At 34.1% G+C, this 27,371-nt stretch overlaps 1 protein-coding gene across 10 annotated transcripts in view; it reads left to right on the top strand.

Moving 5' to 3' along the window:
- The window catches only part of CNTN5 (contactin 5), a 592,231-nt gene that overhangs the window by 416,176 nt on the left and 148,684 nt on the right, over window positions 1-27,371 (top strand). For all 10 annotated transcript variants that reach the window (XM_085593275.1, XM_021529320.4, XM_085593302.1 and 7 more), the window contains one exon: window positions 18,554-18,757. In XM_085593275.1, the coding sequence (XP_085449401.1) occupies window positions 18,554-18,757 (204 nt within the window). The remainder of the gene's footprint in view (window positions 1-18,553; window positions 18,758-27,371) is intronic.

Below are 27,371 nucleotides of genomic sequence, written 5' to 3' on the forward strand. Positions count from 1 at the left end.
AACTGCCCAAGAACTTCAGCTTGAACCCTTTTAGACAGTGTGGGAAAAAAAAGATGACTTAGCAAAAGAAAACTGCATTAAGAGAGATATAACTTTATTAATATGTTTTCAAATAGAAGATAAATACTTTTGATTAAATAGTACCTATATTCCATTCTTACAGAATATAGTTTTTAAAAAAATTCTGAAAGCCTTTGCAAAGCATCATTGACTGAAAAAATACTACACTAATTTCTTTTGACAAGATTTTAATCAGAGAGGCAGTTTAATATGCATATAGTCTTGATTTCTGTTTATTTATGCTGTGATATATTATCAAGAGGTAATGCATTAAACATACAAACACACACAAACTTGTGATATATTTATATTATTCATATAGGCTTTCATTAGATTGTTGTCCAAATATTTCACAGGGAAATCAAGGGGGAATGTGGGGTAGTAAGCACACCTGAAATAGATTCTGAGTATTGCAGTGCAGATTCAAATGAGAGACTTATCTCTTTAGTTTAATAAATGAGTTTTTAAAGTTATTGTCATATTTGCTGAGTAATAGAAAGGCAACAAACTGAAGGAATTTTTTTGTAGAGATATTATCCACTCCTTCAAAATGGTGAAGGAAAATATATTAAATGAAAAGATTTTTCTGCCAGTTCTTTATGTCAAACAGCCACCAAGAGATTGTCACCTCCTGCTTTGCCTGGACCATTGCTCATAAAGAAATGCTACCTCTAACTTCCTTGGGAGTCCTGTATCATTTTGATGTGCCTACTCCAGGAGCTTTCCCACTAGAACTGTTTTTGTTGCTAATCCTTGTCTCCTGTGAAATATATTGAATATGGATAACTTGATCATTCATAAACACAATATTTTATCTTTTTTTTTTGCTTCCATAAACACAATATCTGATTATTACCAATTATTTATTTTCTCCAAGAGGGGTTTCCTAGGCAGTTAACTCTTAGTTGTCCTTGCTAAGCAAGAGCTACATTAATTACTGACTGCTTAAATAACAAACTTTGTTTGATGTTTCCAATTTAAAATGCTTCTGCTGTTTTCTTTCCATAAACAGGATTATGGTTTTTCATTGTGGTATTCTAAATGATGTAAATATAGGGTTTTATTCAGTCATTTAATCATCTTAATTACAAGGTTTACCATAGCAAGATTAAAAATGAATGGAAGTTTTCATCCAGATTTACATGTTTCCCTCAGAATTAATACTTTCAGCTGAGCTTTTTAAGGCTTTTATTCAAGGCTTTCAGTATGAGCTTAATGGAGAATGACGATTCCCATTGTTAGAATGAGTAGAGCTCTGATGCACACAGGGGAAGGCAGATGTGTGCTCCATCCTGCCTCAGAGGGATGCTGCCGTCTGGAGGGAGCTCTGCTACATAATCTATCTGCAGCATGTGACATCTGTACAGATGTTAAACTATAACCTTTTTTTAAAAATCTCTTTCTAAAGGGTAAAGCTGATCTTATAAAGTTTGGTAATTGTGCTGTAAGCTGCATCTTTTATACCTCCCTTTTACTGTTATAAAACTTTTCATAACAAATATTTCATCAAAGATGATTCATGCCAGTGCCATGGGGATCACAATCCTTTCCATCCATGTCTGGATGTCTGCATACTGTGCTGCTAAACAGGCAAGCTGCTAAAAAATTCCTGCTACTATGCACCAGAAACTTTTGTCCTGTTCAGTTACCTACAGAGTTTTCTTGGTCCTCATGTTAATTGGAGAAACTCACACAAAATAAAGTTTCTTTAAGTCATTCTAAGCTCCTATTTATGCATACTTCAGACACAGTCAGACATCCACATTGGAAGTAAACACAAACCCATCACTTCTTACTGTTCAGGGTCTGCTAAAGGAACATGAAAGATTTTGCTTTTTTTGTCATGAAAACATTTGCATTAAATCTGCAGTTTTGGACTGCAGCTTCACTACTAGTTGGAAACCAAGTCCAACTGAAGTGCAACAGCTTTAGAACTCCCCTGGTTTGAACACTGCATGAATCATACATAAAAATAATAAGACAGGCTCTAAATCACCTCATTCAGAAAGAGAATGGTTAGTAAACTTCTCCAGGCAAATTAGTTATGATAACAAGTTGGTTATATTTGGGCTGGACTGCATTTAGGGTGATCATTACCTTGTTTACAGACAATTGGCTCAGGTAACTGCATGCAGGACACAGCAAATTCTGTTCTGAAAGGGTCCATGCACCCTCTGGATCTCAATTTACTAAACTGATTTAGGGAATACAATTCTCAGATGTCTGTCTGTATGTAGCTGAAGGTCACAAGGTTATTTTAAGTTTATGTTTTTATTTTCAAATTAAGTCCCAGGATACAGACACCCAACAGTGGCAATTCACTCCAACATCATAGAACTTCTGTCCTATATGTAGATCTAGCCTTTAACAGTTTCTTCAAAATCACAGAAAGCCTTCAATTTCTTAGATTTCTGATGCTCCAGCCCTCTCTAGGCATGAGTGGATCCACTTCATCACATAAACCTGTCAGTACAGGTGAGATTTCTTCCTGACCATGGCTTATACTGTATTAAACAATATTATACATTAAACAGTAAAGTAACATTCAGATTATTTTCTATTATATATTTGTTGTTTGTTTGTTTGTTTGTTTTTAATCTGAATTTTCAAATCAACTTTACCATAAAAAGCTAAATAATTTCCTTCCAGGAAAGGCCAGTATGTTAGTGAAAGTGATATCTCCCCTTTTGCCTTGAGATCAAGGCAGAATTGCTTTGCTGGTACCTGTAAAAGCACTGGAAACTCACAGTTTACCGAAGCAGCTGGACAGGTCATGCCTCTAACCATGACTCTCCCATAAGCTAAATAGAACTTACTAATCACTCAGTACCTTCTCTTAGTTTATAAAGGTCAATATGTATGAAACTGGTGTTGGCAAGTTGAATATTTCACATTCACTGTAAACAATTATCATCTTTTCCCAACTGCTAGACTTGCTGAGAAGGTAGAACTGTCCAATTCTCCAGTATACCTCCTCTTCTGCTAACAAAAGTGTGGTTGAGATGGTTGGGGGTTGGGGGTTGGGGGATATTGTTGTTGTTTTTTCTCCTAAAAACTTATATTCATGTTATAATGAAAGCCAAATCCTAGTATCCTGTTGTATTGCGGTATGCGCTCCCCTCGCTGCGATACCCCGAGCGGAAACTTCACCAGCTGTTGATCTGTAGTAAGGGGATCTATATGGACACTGTAGAATACTCAGTTCTGGGTTTTTTATCGTAATTACATGCCATAGTTTGTTCTTCATTCATTTTAATTCCTAGTAGGAGCATGATGCTGGGAATCAGAAATAGGCCACTTAAGTAACAGTAGTAGAAAATTGCTTACTGCACAGGATGGAAAGGTTTATTTAATAAACACTTATTATGTCACATATAAAATACAAGATAGCAACTTTCTTACCTCTACTTTGCATGTCTAAAACTTATAAATTATCTACACAGAATGTTTTAAAACTTCTGCTTGAGAGTTCCATGAGTTAGATGTCATGAGTTGAAGGGTTCCTGCATTTGCCTATTAGACTTTATTATAGCCTTGTGATGATTTGTTTGCTATGGATAACTTGAATAAACCTTAAATTTTCCTTTTCAGTAATGAGAGAATAAAAAGCATTAGAGAACAGGTTCAGAGTATCTTAACTATTATATTCCTCTCCTAATTCTGTGTTAACTTCATAGGGTCATCTTATCTCTTCACTCATCACCTATTTCCTTCAAAGAATCATAAAGGTTTTTCACTCTTGCATCGTCTACTTTGTCACTTTTACTAGACTGCTTTTGAAACCTTCATGTCTAGTAATGATAATTTGCATGGGTGTTATCATTAAATAGAATGTCCATGGCCCCTCAACATAGGAATCTGTGTTCTTTATTTGTGCAACTGATTGATGACTATGCCTGTAGTTTTCATTATGGAATGAAAAAATGCAATTAACTTTTTTTCTTCTATGGTCTTTTCATTACTCAATACATGACCAGTAATTTTGCTGCTGACTTCCCTGAAGCACATTTTAAAGTTTCCTTCCTCAATCTTGTTGAAGGCATTCATCTGAGGAGATGAAATTTAAGAGTTTGGGAATTATAAAATTTTCTGTAGGGCAGCATTTTAACAAGCTGTATTTGCCAGAATGGAGTTACTCCCACTCTGTTGGCGATGTGTTGTCATTAGATTTTAATTGCATTTTAATGATTGCTCATGCCCCAAATTCTAGACAATGTCTGTGTAGTAGGTGTATGGATAAATAAGTCTAGATTTTCCCTCATTTTTTGTTTGTCTGGGTTTCTTGTGTTGTTCTTGTTGGAATATTGGTAGGTTTTCTGGGTTTTGGATTTTTTTTTTTTTTTTTTGCTTGTTGGTTTGTTGGGTTTTTTTGTAATTTGAAATATAATAAATGAAGAAAAAAAAAAACATTACTGGTCCAACTATAGTAAATTCTTCCAAGGAAATTGTGAGGATTAAAAAAAAACCCAAAGACAAAACCAGAAAAAAACCCACAAAATTTTTCCATATTTTCCACTGTTGAAAAAATCTTCCCCATCCTCTCAAACATGCTAGTAATTCTTTCAAATAATGCACTAACTTACACTGGAAACTGCAAGTTATATGTCCCTGCATCCACTGTATCACTCACTAGAGCTGTTTGTCCCCTCAGGGACTATGGAAACGTAGTGAGAAGAAGATGGTTGACCTTACCCAATTAATGCAGCACACAACAATGGATGATGGGGGCAGCCCTGACAGGACTCTGCTTAAGGGATGTGTGCTGTAGTTTCACAGTCACAGTATTGTCTACATGTATTACCCCAGCTGACAGCTCAGGAGAAACAAAGCGAAAGGAGATACCACAAAAAGAGGGAGGAAGCATTAGAGATTAATTAATTTTAAAAATATGTGGAGTGAGTTGGCCCTCAGGCTCATGCACTCCTGCCTCTCAGGCACCAGCTGTACATGACTATTTGTCTACAGCTTGACAAACAGAACAATGATGAAAAGTTTATGTAGTGGGCAAGCTCCTCTTCCCTCAAGACAAGTTACTAGCCTGTTACTGATATGTCCCAACCAATTAGACATAACTAACAGAAACCTCTTAGTCTAGGGGTTAAACCAGAGAGCATTGTCCTGCCAGGTTTAACAGAAATGGGTGCTCATGGTATCACATCCACTTTTCCTCAGCTTGTGTTGAAAAGTTACCAACTAAAGTGTTGCACAAATGCTTTCTGTGGAAAAGGTTACACAGTTTGTAAAACAGCAGCAGCCCAAGGTTTACAGATTTAAGATAGATGTCACATACAGCAGCTACCATCTCAGAGGTGCAGGGCTCTCCCAAAACCAACCTGCTCATAGTTGCCTTCCCATTAGAATCCATTCACTGTTTAGATCCAGTGTTTTACTAAGCTGATGCCTGAAAAAATACCATTTCACTGACATCTCAGTTAGCTAAATGTCAGGAAGTCCATTTTGTTTAAGTTAGAAAATTCTTAATTAATCCTAATTACCTCTCCATATCACAGAAAATAAGAGAGTGAGAATGCACACGTTAATGTGTTTAACTAAGGAGAAGAAGCCAGAAATACAATGCCAATCAGACAGCTGAAACAAGAGGAAAGAGGAGAAATGAGAAATTATCTATTTCTAAGGCTCTGGATTCTAGTTTTTTATCTCCATGGCCATTGTGATGAAATTTTAAAGGATTTAAAAAAAAAGGATGAAAACAGGGGAGTTTTCAGAAAATGCAATTCTTCCCACACTAGGCATGATTAGCTGAATTCTGTGATGATTCTGGTAGAGATGGCTACTGTAAATGTTAGGAGATCAGTTTTGATTCAGAGGCAGAAGGGCAGAAGGCTTTGGATGGAACTAATCTCTGAGTTCTGTCAGATTCCATTAATAAATTTTCCTATATAATAAAGTCAGTTATTCCTTATTTTATAGGTATGAAAGTGAACATACAACCATTTGAGGTGATACAAAGCTTAATGAGACATAGATTTTCATAAAGCCTGATTTAATCAGTTCAGGAAGATTTTTCCAAATAAATTAAGTGGTAAAAATGGTTGGGATATCTCATTTGCATTTTTCTTTTTCAAAGGGGAAACTAGAAATTGTTTAGAAATACATATATATATATATATATATATGGATATATTATGGGTTTTTTTCCTATCCTATAAAATTATAACTGTCATGAAGATAGCTATAATTTAACATTAAATATGTTAAAGGCAATTGTTTGGATTTTTCAAGGAGAAAATTACTGGATAGGTATATGCATAATATCATAAGATTTCAGACAACAATCTGATTATAACCAGATCTGAATCACTGTGCAGTAGCAAATTTGCATTCTATATCTTCTGTCAACAAAATGTGTTTTCCAGGCAGTAAGAGTGAAAAAGTGACTTTTTATTACAATCTTTTCAACATTGTAATAATTAATATCACACTTAATTCTGATAATTTGACTGCCCATTCTATCTCCCATGTTCTTATGCTCTGTTTCAATACTGTTAAAATCATTTTGATTACTTCTTTAGCCAGTTGATACAGTTCCTGTTGTTTTGATGCTACTGTCCCAGAGTAGACAACCTGCAAACAGAAAATTTTACTTCATTTATTGGTTTATTGAAGTATTAATTTGCACGCTATTTTTCCTCTTTCAATAAGTGAGAAAATGTCCTATAGGAGACTGCGGGATAAAAATTCAGGAGTAGGAATGGAAAATGGAAGAAGGATTTAGGTAATACTGATAAAGGATTTTTAAGCTTGGCTCTTTCTGCAGAACTACAAAGTCCTTTAGGAGTTTAGCAAGCTAATTTCAATCCTGAGAAGTATATTTTCATCTCTACCAAATGCAAGAAGAAAGAAGCAATGCCTATTTTACAGAGACTAACAAGCCTGATCTATAAAGAAAACATAAAAGAAAGACTAAAATTGCACTGATTTACAATCCAGATCTTGTTACTTTACAAGATCCAGATTTTTGTTGCCTAGAATCAGGAGAACTTTCTAAGTAATATTAAAATTGATAACAAAAAGGGCAGTTTTAAAATTAAAACTTTCAGGTGCACAAAATATATACACACACAGGATTGAATTTTCACAGTTTTTTGTAAGTTTAACTACTTAGAATATCTAGCAAGTACATCCAAAGGGAGAAGGGTTGTCCTGGTAACCCACCCTTCATCCTGCTCCGTTGGGGTTCTTAGCCCTATATCTTGTTATGTCTCCTGAGTCCTGGTGCAAAACAGGATGTTCTTGTTAGAAATTGTTCTCCTTGAAAATAAAACCAAACAGTATTTCAAGGGTGTGACATAATGTGTGAGAAAGGGTAACTACCATTCTAAAGTAGAAAAAAGTGCTATAAGATATACAACTACAAATTAAAAATCTACAATGCTACAAATATATGAAAAAGCTAAAAATCTTCACAGGCATCATATCACAATTCTTTCCTCTTCCTAAATTAAAATAGATTTAGAAAAACAAAATAAGACTTCTGAAAATTATGCACATAATTAGAAGAAGAGAGTGAAGGACTGTCTGCTATTTGCATTATTTTATTAATGATATTTCCTTTAGAATAAACAAAAAGAACAGGAGAGTTGGACAAATACCTTCTTAGTCCATGTGATATGTATGTGTAATGGCACAAATCGTATGTATATATGGTTTCACTTAGACTGCTATTGCTAAGGGTTTGAGGAGAGTATACATAACCTGTGATACTGGTCTGGTCTAAAAATAAGACAACAGAAGACTACATATTATGTCTCGATAACAATTAGGTGACAAGTAAAAGATGGGTGGAAGCAGTTCACTAGGTTTTCAGCAATGCAGAACAGCGTGCACAGGGATGCAAGAGTGTAATGTTACAGTGTATGTAGAAACAGGTAGAAGTTATATTCTCAACACTGTTACACTTTAAATGATTTATTGTTGCTGACACTATTTGTGGTGATTTATTTGTGCAACATGGTTGAACAGCAATATCAGCATTCTGGGGCAATTTGCTAATGTGACATGCTTCTTATTCTTTGTCTGCATTTTATTTTTTAATTAAGGTTGAAAAAAAATCATCTGTCAACATCATACTTAATATGTAAAAAATTTATTTTGTGGACTATAAAATTTGGTTTATGCTATTCTCTGAGACATATGTTCACCAGTTCCATTATGTGCAGAAAAATGTAATGGCCGATCCATTCCCTGGTACATTTAAGACTAGAAAATATACCAAGAAGGAGTTGAGAACTATATCTTTAACATCTGGAGGATTATGAGATTTATACTGCCATTTTGTTCTTTGGGTTTTTTACATATTTGAAAATCATATTCAAAGGGACGATGATAGAGTAGTTACCTGCCTCCAATGATCATTCACAAAGGTCCTAAGGATTCATTGGCTATTAAGTTTTGTATGTATGTGTTAGCATTTCTTGTAGATGTAAAAGCTCTGGTGAGGAGAGGAAAAATTATTAGAAATTAAAAGAACTGTGTGTTAGTGGAGATATCCATTTGACTGTGGTTTGTTCAGGACTGCTGGAAAGCCACTTCCTTTTATTACCTTAGGATGAGAAATACTATAAGACCGAGGAAGCAGGCCTAAGATTCATCAATCATATTGTGTCATGCCCATGGTGGAATTCACCAAACACTGACCTGCAGATAGACCCAGGAAATGTCTTTATATTTATATTAAAACACTTAATATCAAGAGACTATAAAGCAGAGAGGCAGTGGGCTATGTCTTAAGTTCAGTGTGTGCAGTCATGCAAGGGTAACATTACAGATTCCAAGTACCCGCCCTTTGACAGTACAATTCCTATGACAACAACTACATGTATAGACTTGTGATTTCTGCTAAAAGACAGTAGTTTGAAATATAAACTAGAGCTCTACTTGCCTTTTATTTTCATTTCTATACCCAGAAGCCTGAATTTAAGTCTTATTAAATAAATATTTCTCCTACTATTAATCCTTCCTGGCATCAGGAATCAAGGTGACTGAGGTGTAAAGGGACAAATTTAAATTGCTTTCTTTCTTGTAAGAGCAAGAAACTGACCTGAAACATATATATAAGCTCCTTTAAAGACTGGTACTATTATAATTGAAGTACTAGTGAATATTTGTAGCCAAATTCCAGAATTTGCTTTTCAGAGTTTCTTCTGCTGAATAAGGAAAATAATGCATTTTGCATCTCTCAGCTGAAAAATAGCTAAGACATAGCAATATTCTATAAATTTGGATTATCATCATCCAAACATTATTTCTGTTTTATTGTTTTAAAAATGTCCTAGTTATGCCTTCAAAATGCATTTTATATTGGCATCACGGTAGTAGTCATAAAATGAAAATTCCATGTAAAGCAGTCATCCCCTTGGGTGCAGGACTCTGGGTTCACTACAAGTGATAAAGCTTGGGAGTAGGATTTTTCATCATTCTCACAACTGCATCAAACTTAGGGAAGAAGAAGAGATTGCTGAAGTAACTATCACCAGTGCCATTAAATCATAGAAAAAAATAAAGTGTCATAGCATGATCAGAGAACAAGAGAAGCATAAAGTGTGAATGAAAAAAAGGAAAAAAACCCTTTAAATTCTATTGAAAGTTTTGGCGGAGAAAATAATTTACACACATATTCTACACAGCATTAAACAATATAATCATAATTTTCCAGTGACACACTTTTCATATGAATGTAATAGTTAAGCATTACCACAGAACCCTTGTTCATTCAAATTATTAAAAAAACAATCAACTTGTGTTGCAGATTCAACACATTTCCATTGTTATGAAGGTTCTAATAATAATATGCTAAACAAATCAGGGTTTATCAGTGATATTTTCTGCATATTTGCTTTTGACAAATTTTATATTTCCTGTAGATCCGTCATTACAAATGCATAGGTTGCTTTTAATTGTTAAAATTGTCAGCAGCAGAGGATAAAGAATTCCACATCTGATCCTCTTGATCATGCTGTGCAGTCAGCTTTTATTCCCTTCAATGCACAGTAAGTTAGTTTTGAGGTTATTCTAAATATTTTAGTCAACATGTTCTTTTATAAAATATGAATTTGAATTCTAGACACATTACAGAAAACTCTCTTTCTTGGTCAACATAAAGAATTATAAAAATGGGTTAGTTTGACTAGATACACTTTCTCCCAATATTGTTAATTATATCTCACTTTTTAAATTGGATATTAGTCAAATCTCATATCACCAATTGAACTATTTCATCTGAGTTTGAAACCGATGAATTTTTAATGATGTGTATCATCTTGATTACCTTTTCTAATGATAGACCAAATTTAGTTATTCTCTTCGGAAATTACTAATCATAGAATCATTTAGATTAGAGAAGACCCTTAAGATCATTGAATCCAGCAACCCTAAATGCCATGGCTGTATGCCTTCTAAATAGCTGCAAGGTTTGTAATTTTACCACTTCCCTCGAAAGCTTGTTCCAATGTTCCACTACATTTTTTGTGAATTTTTTCTAATATCCAATTCAAATTTCCCCTGGCACAACCTGAAGCCATTTCTTCTTATCATTTCAATTTTCACTCAAGGGAAGAGATTGACCCCCACCTGGCTACAATCTCCTTTCAGGTAGTTTTATAGACTGAGATCTCCTCGAACCTCTCTTTCTCCAGGCTAAACATCTCCAGGTTCCTCACAGGATTTCTGCTCCAGCCCCTTCCCCAGCCCCGCTGCCCCTCTCTGGACACGCTCCAGCCCCTCAATGTCTTTCTTGCAGTGAGGGGCCCAGAACTGAGCCCAGGGTTGGAGGTGTGGCCTCAGCAGTGCTGAGTGCAGGGGGACGGTCACTGCCCTGCTCCTGCGGGCTGTAGATGTTTCAGTAGTTTCAATAGTGATTCTCTAGTATTAATTATTTACATTATTTAACTTTGTTGTTCTTTACCACCTATTTTTTTTTTCCTAATTTTCGCAGTAAACAATATACAATGGCATTTGTATTACCTGGTGTGTTATAAACAATGGAACATCAATTTATAGGTAGCATTCAAGAATTTTCTATATAAAATTTCCATTCTTACCTAAAAAAATAGAAGAATATCAATAACAGAGTTGTTTAAAATCTCCTAATTGCTTAAAAAAAATTTAAATATTTTATGTAGTTTTTCTGTCTTGTGTTGAGAATTTTCTGTTTCCAGTGTTTGTCTTCCTCACAAAATTCTTTCAAATATAATCACAAATTTATTTGTTTCTCCCATCAGCTTTTTTTGTCATAAATTTCTGTCATTTAAACATTTTCTTTATTTACATAATAGAACAATATATATTGATAACATAACATTAAAGTATATCTAAACATTTCTTTACCTGAGAAGGTTATTGAGAATATATATCAAATTAAATTTTATTTTTTGGAAGTGTGTGTGACCTAGTGGAAAGAAAGGCATATTTTATCTTTGAGAATAACCCCTGCAAGAGGTTACAATTGCTGCAGAGTACAGAATGAAAATCAAAAATTGTTAGTGAATAGGAGAAATGGCTCACAAGGAATAGCACTAAATTCAGCAAAATTCAGATTACTGTAGTTATCAAAGATCAAATATACAGATAGAATAAAAAGGAATAAGTGATTAAATTGAATTTTTCCTTAGAAAAATAAAATTACAAAAAAATAAGAGAATACTTAGTAGAAAAAAATCAGTAATAGAACTCTAGGACATCCTAAGAGAACTGCTACCTGTGGCGTACGAATGACTCTTGTTTCACTGCTCAGTAGTGTTGATGTCCAACTTTGGGTCCTACATTATAAAATGCAGAAAAGCAGTAGAGATGAAAATAATAAAATTAAACAAAGGATTAAAAATCATGACTTCTGAAGAAAAGTTGAAGAGATCTGTCAGATCCAGCCTTGCAAACAGAAGTTTGATATGTACAAAGGTAATGGGATTCCATTGTAGCTGCAAAAGTTTAATCTTGCTATCCAGTAATATGTTTTCAGTACTTCCAGTATGGTATTTTGTATAGGCAATAAACAGTATTTAATAAATAATATAGACAAATATTAAAGAAAACTGTCCAATTATCCAAGAAAAAAAATAGGTGATTGTGAAGACCTAAATTTAGGAATATAAATCACTGGACATTCTTTAAGAGTGGACTGAGAATATTTGGTCATGCCTGAGCACAAGAGTGGTTATAATGGGTGGTTTTTATAACAGTATTTTGACACATTCTGGAACAAGTTGCTTTTTGATTATGAAAATCATACCAATGGATATCAAATACACTTGACAGTCCAATATCTTTTCAAAGCTGTATTTTTGATTGTATGCTATGTGGTATCTTTAAAGAGTGCATGTATGAGAAATACATTTCATCAGTCTTTATATGTTTCAGTGATTGGCTACATTTCATACATATTAAAGTACAAATGAGACTACATCGGCTGACTACACTGGTAACAACAATATAATATTTGCATCCTCCAGAACAAGATTAATTCTGACAGTACATTTACCTTTTCTGGAATATTTTTAGTTATTAGCTGTGTTAGTGGTTATAAGAAAGAAAATATTTGGAGATTTATCACTGTAATTGAATCTGAAGAGAGACAATCATGTGATTGGTAGAATTGTGTTTCAGATAATTGAGCAGTAGATACAGAGCCCCCAGAGAAGGAAATAAGCAATTTCATTACTAACTGATAAATCGACAATATCTGTTTGCTCTATGTGGGTGTGTTACAATTCAACAAATAAATTATATTAATTAAATATTTTCTTGGAGGATTAATGAGCACTGATAATAAACCATATCATCACAAAGAAATGCACCACAATTATTTATCTGTTTGTGCTGGGAGGATGGAGGAACAACCCATTTTTATTATTCATTTTAGCTAAAAAAAAGCCTCTTTTCCCTCTTAATGTGAAGTGTTCCTCATCATTAGAGAGTACTGCATATTGCACCCTTATTTTCTGGATATTATACACAATATAGTGAAGAAAAGTTCAAAGCTGGCTTAATATAAAATTAGGCTTTATAGTTTTCAGAAGGGAAGATGTAGGCCCATATATTTCCTTACTAAATGCCAAAGGAAAGACACCTTGCAAATTTCATTGAATATATATAATTCAATATATTTAATAATATATTTGACATTTATATATATATTATACATAATATTTATAGTAAATTCAGCCTGTAATCTCAAGTGTACTTTTTGCTGTTTTACTTATTCATTAAAACTTATCAATAAAAACTTCTTAAGATTTGCAAAAATTCACAGATTATCTCAGATTTTGGCTGTCATCAGGCATCAATACCATTTATTCATCAAGTACTGCCATCTTGTGGAATTAGCAAAGCAAATTCTAAATGGATGAAGAGAAATATATTTTTCCAACAGGATCTTCTACTACATCACATAATGAAGCCTAGAACTGGAATTATTTCTTGTACAAACATTATAACTCCACAGAAGTGCAATTATGGCATGGGTATTTTGCATGCTTTGCCCTTGAGTAGGCAAAATTTAGCCATGTTATGGACACTTAGGTTTTCAGTGGCCTTAATAGAGTTTATATAACAGCCTTCTTGTTATGTCGTCACCTGCACCCAAAATAGCACTTAACTAACAGCCTGGTGAAAAGGCTGTCCAGAAGCCTCATGTTAAGAGGATGAATGGAGCAATTTCTTAAAAGAAAATCCCTGAAGCAAATCTGGAAAACATTCAGGCAGTAACAAACATGGGAGGGAATCTTTGGTGCTCTCTGAATGCTTCAGTATGGTTCTCCATACAATACTTCAGGGGTAATTTCATACTGACCCATGATGACAGAAAGACTTTTGCATTAACATAGTACTGACATTTTCTGCATCAGAATAGCTCCAACATCACGAGAAAAAATGCTGATATGTCAGTATGCCAGCTTCACCCATTATGGGAAGTACATCACATTGTGACAGTTTAGGAATTAGTATTGTTAAAGAAATGATTTAAGCAAGATTTCACACTATAAATTCTTTCTGTCAGGAAATAGATGAACTCTTCTTACTACTTCAGCACCAAATTACCCAGATTTTCACCTACAGAGCCTAATAAAAAGTACTTAATAAAATATAGAAAGAAATTGGACTACTACTAGAAAGGCTACATTAGTAAGGGTTTCCAATCATCTTTAGATAAAAAGATTAATATTTTCATTCGAGACATCCTTCTGAAAACAAGGTCAGTCATTCATAAAAGGAACTATCAGCTTTGCAGTTACCAAAATTACTTAAATAATTTTTACACTAAAAATTTGTATGTAAGTGAATTTAGCAGCAGAAGACTTTTTCAGCCCTTTTTCACATTAAAAATAAAATAGGTAGTCATAAAAATAAAAAAAAAATAAACTCAGCACACATTCTTAAAAAAACTCCAAACTTCTGTATAATGCAGTGTTTAGATTCTCTTTTGTCTTAAACTTAATTTTTCCCTATTAAAAGAAAATTGTGTACAGGATGGAAAAGCCATTTGAAAAGTTTTTTTATCAAAAGCAGACAACATAATAAGATACATATCTAAAGTAATTACTTTCTGATTTTAAAGTTCTGGTTTGGTTTATTTAGATTTTGTTAGCACTGACTTTTATCTTAAAAATTCTTGAATGTCATTGTTATTTGTATTGGGCTTGAGATGCATCTCTGGAGGTCACGATCCTATTAGAAAATAATGCAATGACTGCTGTATTTCTGCTTAACCAAAAGACACTCGTTCTAAAATCTTGAAACACAAGCCATTATAGGAAAATTCAGGCTTTACCTTCAGTAAAACCTGCAGTGCACTGTGTACAAATAGACCTGGTGTCATCCATTTGGTCTTCAGCTTCTTGTTCTGAAATCCTAAAAGTTCACTCAGCAGTTTACCATTTTGTAAGAGTAGGATTTCAGATAATATTTCAATGCCTTTCTTCTTGCAGTTTACATGTGCTCCTGTGCTGAACTCCTGGGAGACTTGTGACATGCAACTACATCCACTGCTGTTTCAGAACATTTTACTGTGCATGTACAGTATAGATTACACACTTGTCTACAGGCCTGTTTTAAATGTTGATTCACCATTTTTGTCTTTTTATTATTTTTTTTTTAATATGTCTTTGCAATCATTTGGGTATTGGCTTATGCTTAATACTGACAGTAGAAAAACAAACCAGCAAAACAACACAAACCCCCAGGTTTTGTACTTGGCCAGCCTTTACTAGCAATTTTGTTTTTTACAAACTCTAACTTGCAATTTTGCTGGCATACAAAGTAGAAACAGTCAGAGTCCAAGAATGTGAACAGCAATGCATGATTCATCCTCTTCTTGGGCTGCAAATTTGGAAGTGTGAGATATTTACACAATGGATCAATGTCAAGGTACGCCCATTTTCCCATAATTGCAGTCATTCTGTGAACGCCCTTTTGTAAAATCACTTCTGGAAGATCATCCATCTATTTCTGTCAGCTAAAAACTGTGGGGTCCCCAGGTCCCAAGCCAGCTGTGGCTGCTTCTGACTGGTCTGCAACATTTTCCTGAGATATTTTCACTGAAGCCTATGCATAGTGTATGGACATGACCCTCAGTGTTTTATTTAAGAGTCTACTGAACTCATCAACCAGGTCTAACAGGAGAAAAAAAAATCATGAAGTGGCCTTTCACCTGCAAAGGAGACCAAAAATTCCAGATTCATTCCAGAACTGAGCATACAGATGCATTCTTCAGGTACTTTAAAGTGTATTCCTGGAGTTTTGCTTTTTAGAAACGAAAAATAGGACCAATTCTTTCAATGTCAGTGGGCTGACAAGAATCAAGAAGTAAACTGCTAGCACTTTTTTCTGGATTTAAGAGTTTGGACTCCTGACTAGAATACAGATTCTGTAGGTGTGCACCAAAAAATAAAGGAAAAAAAAAAGAAAAAAAGGCGCATTAATCACAGCTTTATAGCATAAATGCTTTGAGTTTCAGGTTTGGCAAGAGTTCTGTTACTTTTTTTGTCTCAGTACCCTAAACCAGTACACATTCATCCATCACATTTTTAACCATGCCATGCCATTTTTAACAGCAAAATAAGAAAGTGACAAAATGACAGCATCCCCCGGATTCAGCACCGGCAAGACTAAGTATTTTATTTTCTTAGAGGCACAAAAATTTATTGCCTGAAATCTGTTCCTTAGTATTAATTCTAATTAATAAATGAATAATTAATTGTAAGTGGTTTTAGGCTATGAATGGAGAAAATTCTCTTCTGTGTGAACTGCCAATGAACCCACACTGATGACTGTTTTGGATTTGCTTTGAACTACTTTTAAACCAGAGCAATTAGTGAGACTGATTACTTTCCATTTGAATTGGCAACAGGTCTTCAATTAACACCTATGTATTTTCCTTGAACTTGTGTATTTATCATCACTTTGTAGAATTTTGTACTGCCATGAATTATTTTGTGTCAGATAAAGCGTTATGGCAAGATGTGGTAATAAAATTTTCGGAGATATATTTGGGGCATAATTAGTATTTTGCCTGAAACATAACAGAAAAGGAAGGAAAATCTGAACACTCAGAGAACTTTCTGAGAGCTCTTAATTCCTTAGAGTCCTGTGTAGCCACCAGAATTACTAATAAGTCTAAAAAAATATTTTAGCAAAAAGTCAATGTCTGCAGTTTAAGTCCCAGTTTTGAGATTTTGAGGTAGTCTTTCCCTCCTGTCAGCTAAGTATGTTCAGTCCTTTAACACAGAATTTTTGTATTGCTACCACCAGGGTTTTTTTTAGGAGAGAATTTTCATCTGATTTCAAAATTAGAGTAAACTTCCTAAAAATTGATTCAGAGGATACTACATCTTTATAGCACTATATACACTCTTTGCTTATATTGGTTGAAAAAGCAGTCATTGTGCTTCTCTGCTCCTTTCTCCCCACGGTGTCAGGGGACAGTACAACACAAGGATAGAAAGGACAAATTAGTCAGAATTTCTAATTGTCTCTATACTGTTATAGTCAAAGTTCAAAGGTCAAAGTATGTTTCACACTTCTTATACCAATTCCTCTGCTATTAAATTTTGAGATGTTTCCTGTCACCCCTTTGACTCTTTCATTTTCAATTAACTTTATATCAAAAAAACATTTTGACTTCATGGGGATGAAAGTATGAGACAACCAGATTGACATACTTGAAATTACCGTCTTCCTGTTGCTGCTGAAGATGAGTAGTTGCACAGGAAATTTCAGTCTAAAAGCTTGAAATTCGTTATACCAGTGGAGTAGTTTGTATCTTGGACCAGTAGTGGGGACTTTATATTCAGCTTTTTTTTTTTTTTTTTTATACTAACTTCAGCTTTTCTTATTTTGAAGCCAGGTTTTTGAAGGCTATACAGGAGGGAGATTACAGAACAAATACCGTTACAGCAGATGTGGCAGTTGTAGTGAATAAATTTTTTTTTTAATTGTGAAGAAAGAATGAAACAATTTTAAATAAGCTCAAGAGGAGAACAATGTGTAAAGAAGTATACATAGGGTTAAGGCTTTAAAGTCAGAGTTGGTGAACCTCTACATGAATAATTCCCTGCAGAATCAGAATCTTATTAACTTTACTGATACTTCTAGTATTGAGGCATAAATGAATCTGGGTTTTTATTAAATCGTGATATAATCTCACACAGAATAATAGGAAATAACTTTTTTTTTCTCAACTAATTATTATGAGTATAAAGAGAAAAGTATATAATGTTCAGGTAAATAGAATAGATGATTCATGGGATAAAAATAAGAACCAAGGGACTGGATTTAACTGCTATTTTTAGAAGTCACTGACTTGTTGGTAGCCTTGGTTTAAGGAATTATTCATTGATCACAGGGATTTAAGCTGCATAAAGGAAGGCTTAGGAAATTCTTCAATGAAGCAGATGTAAAAGATAGAACTATAAGGCAGTAATATTATCTACAAGGTAATTTGAACAGTTAGTACAGTCCAGTGGTTTTAAAAACAAACATTTTGAATGAAACCTGTTTATACACATACATTTGCAGAAGTCATCCGTAGCTCTGTAGGAATCATTTTCATATATTTCCTTGCAAATCTGAACAACTAGAGAAAATAATTCTTTGGATATTATTATTGGTTTGGCCCAAAAGACTAGAAAAAGTATTTATTTAGTATCTTATTGCTGTTTTCTGAGTCTGATGAATAATTTTATTATTTTACCTGAACTAAGTCTGCCTTTAAAAGGAACATGTGTATTCAACATTTATGCTATTTTCAAAATCCCAAGGGGACAAAAAATATTCTTTTAAATTCTAAACCAAAAATAAAAAGTTTTAAAAATCTTTAACATTTTTCCCCCATAGATTACTGATATAAAATTAATGAACCTTTTTAGTGAATTTTATTATTGAAATAAATCTAATGGACATTAATTTAGTACATCTATTAACGTGACACAGTATTGTTTCCGTAATTACTTTATCTTATTTTCTTTCTGTGTTCTTTTAGAGATCATCTATAGCTGGGTATTTAATGAATTCCCATCTTTTGTGGCAGAAGACAGCAGGCGTTTCATCTCTCAGGAGACAGGCAATCTCTACATATCCAAGGTGCAAACATCCGATGTTGGCAGCTACATATGCCTGGTGAAAAACACAGTGACAAATGCCAGAGTTTTGAGTCCTCCTACACCTCTGACACTGAGAAACGATGGTAAGAAAGGCATTATTTCTGGGTACTACATGAAAGAATAATACCTAAATATAAACACTCTAATTAATTTAAGAACTGTAATTTTATTGTTTTTGAGTATATGCATGCATTTTCTGTAGCAAGTGGCAAAGGGAAGTTGTTCATGGAGGCAATTTCTTTTAAAACATCCGGACATTGTGAGAATATTTAGATCTGCAAAGGTTGAAGTACAAACTGGCACCTCTTGGTGTATGTTGTTTAGAAGTTACTCCACCTTACTCTTCTGATGTTCTGTCACTGAAAGAGAGAAGCACATCTCCTTTATAGGCAATGTCTATTTCCTTAGGGCTCAGCTGAGTTGCCTCAACCCAAGTGGCTATTGCCACACTGATACTCTTGGGCACCTGAGACATCCACAGGGGACTGGCAAATGCCACATGGGGCATAGAGACCAGCTGCAGGATGTCAGGACATTCTTCATGTATTTGGCTGCTGTGGTTAAAGACAACATAAAAAAAGTTTCCCTAAATACACTAGCAGCAAAAGGAGGGCTTGATGAGTATCCCCATCTTTTTCTGGGTGCACAATGTGCCCTAGTGTCAAAGGATGACAAAAAGTCTGAGATACTTTGTGCCTTCTTTGCCTCAATCTTTAATACCAAAAGCAGTTGTACTCAGGATATCCAACTCCCAGAGCTGGAAGTTAGGGGTGGGGACTTGAGTGATACTCGCATAATCCAGGAGAGAATGGTTAGTGATCTGCTATGCCAAATAGATACCCACAAGTCCATGGGTCTGGATGGCACTCACCCAACAGTAATGAGAGAGATGGTGAAAGAGCCCACCAAGCCTCTCTCAATCATTTACCAACTGTCGTGATTATCCGGAAAAGTCCCAGTTGACTGTAAAATAGCAACTATGAACATCTACAAGAAGGATCAGAAGGACGATCCAAGTTCTGGATTCTGCATTTGGGTCACAACAACCCCAGGCAGTGCTATAGACTGGGAGCAGAGTGACTGGAAAGCTGCACAGCAGAAAAGGACCTGAGGGTGCTGGGCAGCAGTGGCTGAACGTGATCCATAATGTGCCCAGGTGGCCAAGAAGGCAGATGGCATCCTGGCCTGGATCAGCAATGGTGTGGCCAGCAGGAGCAGGGCAGTGATTGATTGTCCTGTTTACTGAGCACTGGTGAGATCACATCTGAAGTATGTGTCCTGTTCTGGGCCACTCACTTGAAGAAAGGATATTGAGGTGCTGGAGTGAGTCCAGAGAAGGGCAGTCAAGCTGTAGAGGTGTAGAAAACACATCCCATGAGGAGTAGCTGAAGGAGGTGGGATTGTTTAGCCAGGAGAAAAGGAGGCACAGAGAAACATTTATCACCCTCTACAACTGCTGAAAGGAACTTGCAGACAGGTGGGTATCAATCTCTTCTGCCATGTCTCAAAGGAACAGATAAAATGGCAAATATTTTCCTTCTTTCCAAGATGTTCCACATTTGGTTATGCTTTCTAGTTCCTCACAGCAATTCAGCACATGTGAATCCATACATACATAAATCAAAGAGAGAAAGAGAGAGAAACTTTTGAGTTTTCTTTTGTCTTATAGCTTTTTCTCCAGTCAATATTAGTCCTGATACAAACATGTTACAAACTCTGGATTTCAACACAGATGATTTAGTTTAATAGAGTAAATTTAAAATATGTTCACCAATTAGAATGAAATTAACTTAATGTTTGCTCATTCTAGCAAGTTTAAATTTCCTTGTGTATGTAACCTCTGCAGCTGCATGTAACCTCTGCAGCAAAATGACGCTTTTTAAATTAATGACTTACTATTTTCTTTTGCTGGTTTAGGTGTTTAATTTTACTGACTTAACATAGCGAATCCATATAAATTATCTTTTTGATAAAATTAATTTTTATTTGGTTTTGTCTTGTGCAGAAATTCAGCAGATTAATTTTCCATCCTGTACTGACTGTACATAGGCACACAACACACTGAAAGAAATTGAGAGAGTAAATAAGGATAAAGACAGCAGTCTACATCACTGAGCTAAGAAAAAATATATGGAGGAAAACTCTGCAGATTTTTTTAAATGTCAAGTGGGTAGTAAATACCAGCCTTCAGCAAATTTTTTTTCACGGCTGGCTGTCACACCACTGTGATAATCCAACCTTCTGAACTGTGCTGGAGTACTGGGGAAGTGTTTGCACATAGATGAACAGCTCCTCAACAGTTTCCCAGTTTCCTGACTCATTTTTTCACACACATGAATTTCTGCTAGGCTTCCATACCTTAATTTTAATCTGTTGGTATTTATGAAAAGCTCCTCTCTTGTCTTTAGTATTTCTCAGTAAATTGCTTGCTTTCCTGTATGACTGAGCAAGTTTCTTAGTGAAGAAACCTCAGCTTTCTACCTAACCTTGCAGTCTCCATAAACCTACTTTGAAAAAACTGTTAAGGAAAATACTGGTTGCTAAATCATATTATTTGGTCATCTGGTTCTACCTCCTCCATGTAATGCAATAATATGGGCCATTTAAAAAAAATCCAGGATTATAATCAAAAAATTTTCATAAATCATACTTTACTTTTTCATTTTCATAGAAATAGCCTTAGGTAACACTGCCTTGTCTGTTGACAAATATTAAAGGGTGATGACAGCCTTTTTAAAGTATGCATTCATTATTTGCCAAAATACAGAATAACTGCTGGAAAGTAGTGCTAACTAGTTAAAGAAAATTAATTTATGAGGAAAGAAACTACTGGGAATAGACAACAAGAGGAAAGTGAGAATTTAAAAATGGCATTAAAACAAACATCAAATTACCTGAAAATATACTTGACTCTGTGTTTGCTGAGTTGTGTTATATATTTTTAAATATGGCTTTTAAAGCTTTTTGGTTTTTTTAATGTCATAAAATGACTTGAATTACTTTGAACTTTTCAAATACTCACTTAGGCTTAAAAGTAATCCATCTTTCTGAGTTCCGATGGTTGGCATCACAACTGACGTTACCCTAAGCAGTCAGCACATTTGTTAGAAACCACAGGAAGAGCTTGTGGTTTTAAACAGCTTTTACAAATAGCTCTATATAAATAAAACCATTTATATAGCCTGTATTCTCCAAACATATATATCATTAACTCCAAAATACTCTAATTGATTTATTTATCATCATTCTTAGATTTTGATGTATATACAGTACCTATGCCCAGGGGACTAGACAGCTTGTGACAAAGAGCACTTCAATAGCAACATTGGTCTCTATTTATCTATGAGAAGGAAATGGAATAATATTAAGGCATTCTGTCAAACTCTGAAAGATTGTAAGAACTTACTGTGATTTTATTAATCTTTTATTTCTTCTGCAATGTGTCTCAAAGGGGAGCTTAGCTGCTTGATATGAAGCAAATTAAATAAAAACATCAAGAAATCCTTCAATAGATTCTGAATAAAATGAGTACCTCATTTGTTCAGACATCCTTGACAATCATTCATTTCATATAATTCAATTTCACTTCAAGCTAGCTTATAAAAACGCCCTAAAATTTTGAGGAGATAAAAAGTTTTAGCAGGAAATAAAAAATATGCATCATTTCCCTAACTGCCTTTTAATGCATTACAAACTTTGAGGAAATATTTGATAACTGTTTACAAATAATAAACAGCTTTGTTAAATTGTATCTTCACAGGCTTGGTTGCTGATTCGGAGCAGTAAATTATTTTCATAAAAACTTCTGAAAATCTGTTTAAATTTAGGAAATAGAAACCTAGGGAGTATAAACATTTGCACATTCAGTGCATAACACACTTATTTCAAGTTTACACATTTTTATTCCAGTTTTTCTTACTTTTTTTATCCTTCTTTGGAAAATATGTTGTCTTTGGAAAATATGTTAACTTTAACATTATTACTGTACACTAGCAAATTACATAATTCTTTATTTTAGATCTGTGCAAATATGCAGATTCACTTAGCTGTGGTGAAATTTCCAGAGTTTAAAAAAAAAGAAAAATATTAAAAATAAAAGAAAATAACAACAAACCTGTACAATTTCAGACATCAGAGGATACTTTGTACTATGTTCCATTAGAGCAAATTAGTTTAACCTGATGTTAACTTTGATGTTGGTATGTCTGACCAGACATACCATGTAACTGACTTTCAGATTTTTTCCATGTCTTTGTAGTCTGTGAACCAGTGAACTGAATTTTGTCTGTCCTCATTCTATTGATTAATTCAATGTGATTAATACTCTCACATAGAACATATAGCTATTGAGGTATTAAGGATGTTCATTTCTAATTTTCCATTATGAAATATGATCTGCATATGCTTTTTGAAGTTAAACTCTGGGATATATTGCTTGACATGACTAGATTATCTAAAGATGTCTTTACCAGCATGGAAGAAAATTTGGAAGAAATCATAGCAAATTCCCAAATAATAGAAATCAAGCCATAAAATAACCCAGTGTAGCATAATAAGGTAATAAACAAAGATAGAACAAAGTTTGCAGTTTCACAGACTTAGCTGTACCCATCCCCAAAGAATGCTGACAGTTATTAATTAACTGATACCTAGAATTTTTTTAAAATTTCTTAAAGATTAACTCTTATGGTTTTGACCTGTCATTCCTTGCTTCTCTCTGGTGTTTATTTTTAATTTTTTTCCAACCTTTTTAGTAGTTTTGTCCTCTAATGGGGTTATTCATATGGAGCTGAATTCTAGAAGACAAGAAAGTGTGAATTTTAATAGGGATTAAAATGTATATTCAGCTGTGACTTAATTATGCTAGGTTTTCTGGATTTTTCAGTCTTGGAAACTTCCTGTTTCCTGTGGGTTATATTGCAAGGTTTTGCAGTAACATTTTGTATTTGACTTGTGTTCATAAAAACTGTACAGAAACTGTAGGAACTCTTCTTATTCAGTATTCCAGGGCAGGAATCAAACCTGAAATAATCCTCCTTTGGTTTTTTTTGGTTTTTTTTTCAAGCAGAGACAAACTGTCTGGGCAAAATCAAGGTTGTCCTTTGCTGGTATACAAAGATTAATAACACTGACAGAGACATGAATGTGTGCAAGGTTTGCTCCAGGGGAAGGTTGATAAAATGGCAATGTCCCTGGACAGCCATTACCTGGCAATAAATATGTTTCTCCTATAAAACTGCAGTGAGGTATTTTAATGATGGGTCACTCTGAAAACTGAAAATAAAACTCTTCCTACAATCTCTGTTTTACTCTGCTGAAAGTATGTCCTGCATGGATTACAGGTATTTTGTACTTTTTGTCTGTTTTGTTTTGCTCTTGTGCCAAGGTTCTCCTGCAATATTGTCAAAATAATAGGATGAAAATCAGGATTAAGAAATGTCAGTGTAGTCTTATTTTAATTAAAAAAAAAAAAAAAAAAAGAACATACATATAATAGGATGGGGGAAGGTTTTGATTTTGCTAGAGGTTTTCTAATTCCCAAAATATTATTTTTTTTTTTTTATTTAGGAAGTCTATTCCAGTTAGCAATAGTGGTTCTTACCTATAGGCAAGAAAATCTATAGGTAGGCAGAGAATTTTACAGAGGGCTCCTAAACAATAAACCTTTTAGTGTGTTTTATAGGGATTTTAGAATAGTTGAGGAACACTCTCAAGCAGCACAAAACAGTTCAAAGATGCTCTTTGTAAAATACTTAATCTAAGAAAGTAGAAAGACAAAATAACTTTGGATGGTCTTTTGACAATGTGAAATGGCTGAACCCAGGAGGCTATGGGGCTATTGCAGGTGAAAAACAGGGAAAGGTTGTGAAAAGTCTATGTCCCAGGATTCATTGTAAAGCAAGAACTCTTTCACTGCAAAAGTTTGCATTGAGTTTAGTCTGCTTTTGAGTTTAGTTAAGGTAACTTTCTTACAGGATTTTTAATTTCTAAGTCTTCCCATTTGTTTATATAAACACTATATGCTGGAAATGCAGTGGTTGTTTTTATAAATTAGATAAAATAGCTGAAGTTTCTAGCCATGTAGCATCTTGCACATCTTCTGCACTTATGTTTTCTTGTTTCACTTCTTCTCATGATTTTTGAAACTTGCACAAAGAGTTAACTGATTCATATACAGAATATACAAAGCCCAAAATTACTGAACTTGAAAAAAAATGTTCCTCTAAATTTCTCAGGATTAGGAATGGTGTTGCATTGAACCATAATTATTAAGATTTCAGGCAGAAGTATGTTGGTAATATTTTAATTCTTGGTGACTAAATTCAAATGTGTACAAATTGATAATGAAAGTAACATTTACAGCTGTAAATGGTTTCAGAGTATGAAGAATAGTCCTGAATGTTATGTATCTTAGTGTCTCAGGATCTTAGATAGAAATTTACCAGTGACTACTGCTTTGCAGTCATAGTGTATGGCACTATATTTAAATTGAAATTACCTATCAGTTTGTAATTCTTTTCAGAGTAATGAAATAATTTGACTATGAACAGCAGGAGTTCTATTTGAAGTTAAAACTGCAGGAAGTAGGTAACAGGATGATCTGTTTCTATTGGGTCTAAAGCAATGGGTATTTCAATACTTGTTGCTGATGACAGAGAAATTTTACTTTCATCTTTCATATCAAGGAAACAATAGGTTCTTTGTTTTGCATGATTATATGGGCAGTCCCAGTTGAAAAAACATTTCTTACTTAGGAAGCTTTTCCCAGTTTATTAGATACAATGAATATTAGAGCAACTCTGTTACATGCAGTAGTGTTCTATTTGATCAAGAGAGGGAAATACTCTCTCTGGACATCACAATAGTTTTGACACTTCTGGCACCTAGTTGGAAAGGGAATATTTTATTTTCATTCTGTAAACAACTTTGCAGGTTGCAAGGGAAAAAAAATTAAGCTTTAGGTCATATAATTTCTATAGGAAAAATGAGATTCCTGGAGAACTTTCATTGGGAAAATAATTACAAACCCCATAAAAATTAGATATTTTTCCTAATCTCTTAGATTAAATAAGATTTCCCAGGTTTCTGAATATCTTTTGTGAACCTGTCCTGGATGAATATCAGGCAGTTGGAAAGGAGAAACAATAAACATTGGCCAGTGATGACTAAAAGAAATCTGACACATATTTATTGTGTCAAGTTCAATGTAATTTCATTCCCTCTAAAAACAAAATGGAACAAAATCCCCTATGATTTGGTTTTCAGTAACCTAGGTCTTCCAAGTAAGATGTTGACTACGTAATGACTTCCTTTTGTTTCTTGATGTGTATGGCTGCTCAGAAAAATTATCTACATACCTAGTAAGTGAAAATGTTCAGGTTTTCATGTTTAGATACAACTGCATATGCACAAATCTTCATATTGAAATGTTGTGTACAAGCCATTCACATATCCTCACTCATCTCTGAATGTCTAAAGCATGAAGTTTGGTTTCATCCAATACCAGACGTGCTGGATTTAGAAGGAGAGCTTAGATGCCATTTTACAAATACGTGGGAAATTTATTAAGTCTAGATTATTACTCATTAAAGACTTTTCTACACAGAAAAAGACTGCAGACTTGGTCATAGTATGCTCAACATCTTCAAACACAGGTGAACAGAAATCTCTGCAGCCCAACCTGCACACTAAAAATTTTGGGCTCTCATTTGAAGAACTAAATAATATACCAATATTTCCCTCATTGCTTATTCTGATACTATCTCATTGATTTTGTGTTATTAGGGTTTGGACTCAGTTCCCTTTATTTAATTCATAAAACTCCTGTTTTCAACTGAAAATTAAGTGCTTTTGGGTTTTTTTTTTGATGCTTAAGAGAGGCAGAAAGCTCACTTGTATGTATGACATACATACATTGAAGAGTTATAAATAATAATATATTTCAAGATAGTAATACTATTTCTAGAAAGAGATTTCCAGACAAAGTTCAATGTAACTGATAAACTAGTTAAATCAAGTATGAGTAAAATATGGATTATAAAGGGGTGAGAGTAAAATTATGCTTAAACTTTAAACACTTTTTTCTGCTAAGTGTGACTTTCTTTAACATTTATTCCTCTATAATTATGAATACATGGACATCTTATTCCTTAGTTTTAAACTAGAGTTTATTCCCTTCTTGTGCTGTACTCATTATGATATTTTTTCCAGACACTGAATTGCCAATTTTTCTTTCATATTAGGATATATTCCAGTAAAGACCTCTTGCCATCCAGTGATATGCAGTAGCACTTGCTCTCTAACATATGAAAATATAGTTGGTGCTTTAGTATTAATTAATTTAGTGCTTAGTTCAGTGCATTACAGAATGCAATTTCAGGGCTTCTCAAATGATACATTTATAGCTCAAAACCTGGCTGAGAGACATTTTAGTGGAAAGAATGTTGTGGACGGTTACCTTAAAACAACCATTCCACAGTAAATTTCTAGGGACTTACAGCAGGTGTTGGTCCTTACATTTAGAATAAGATTAATAGCAGGTGAGTCAATAAATTCTTCCCAGTTCATTTAAAATGTCTGCTGCAGACTGGATACAATGGTGGGTATCATCATTAGACTAGAATTAACTCAGTTTGTGCTGTCAATTTACTGTCATTGTAAATTTGTGTATTCAGTGATCTCCCAAATAAATTTCTG

Source organism: Lonchura striata, chromosome 1 (assembly GCF_050655825.1).
Source record: "Lonchura striata isolate lonStrDom1 chromosome 1, ASM5065582v1, whole genome shotgun sequence".
Lineage (NCBI taxonomy): Eukaryota > Metazoa > Chordata > Aves > Passeriformes > Estrildidae > Lonchura > Lonchura striata.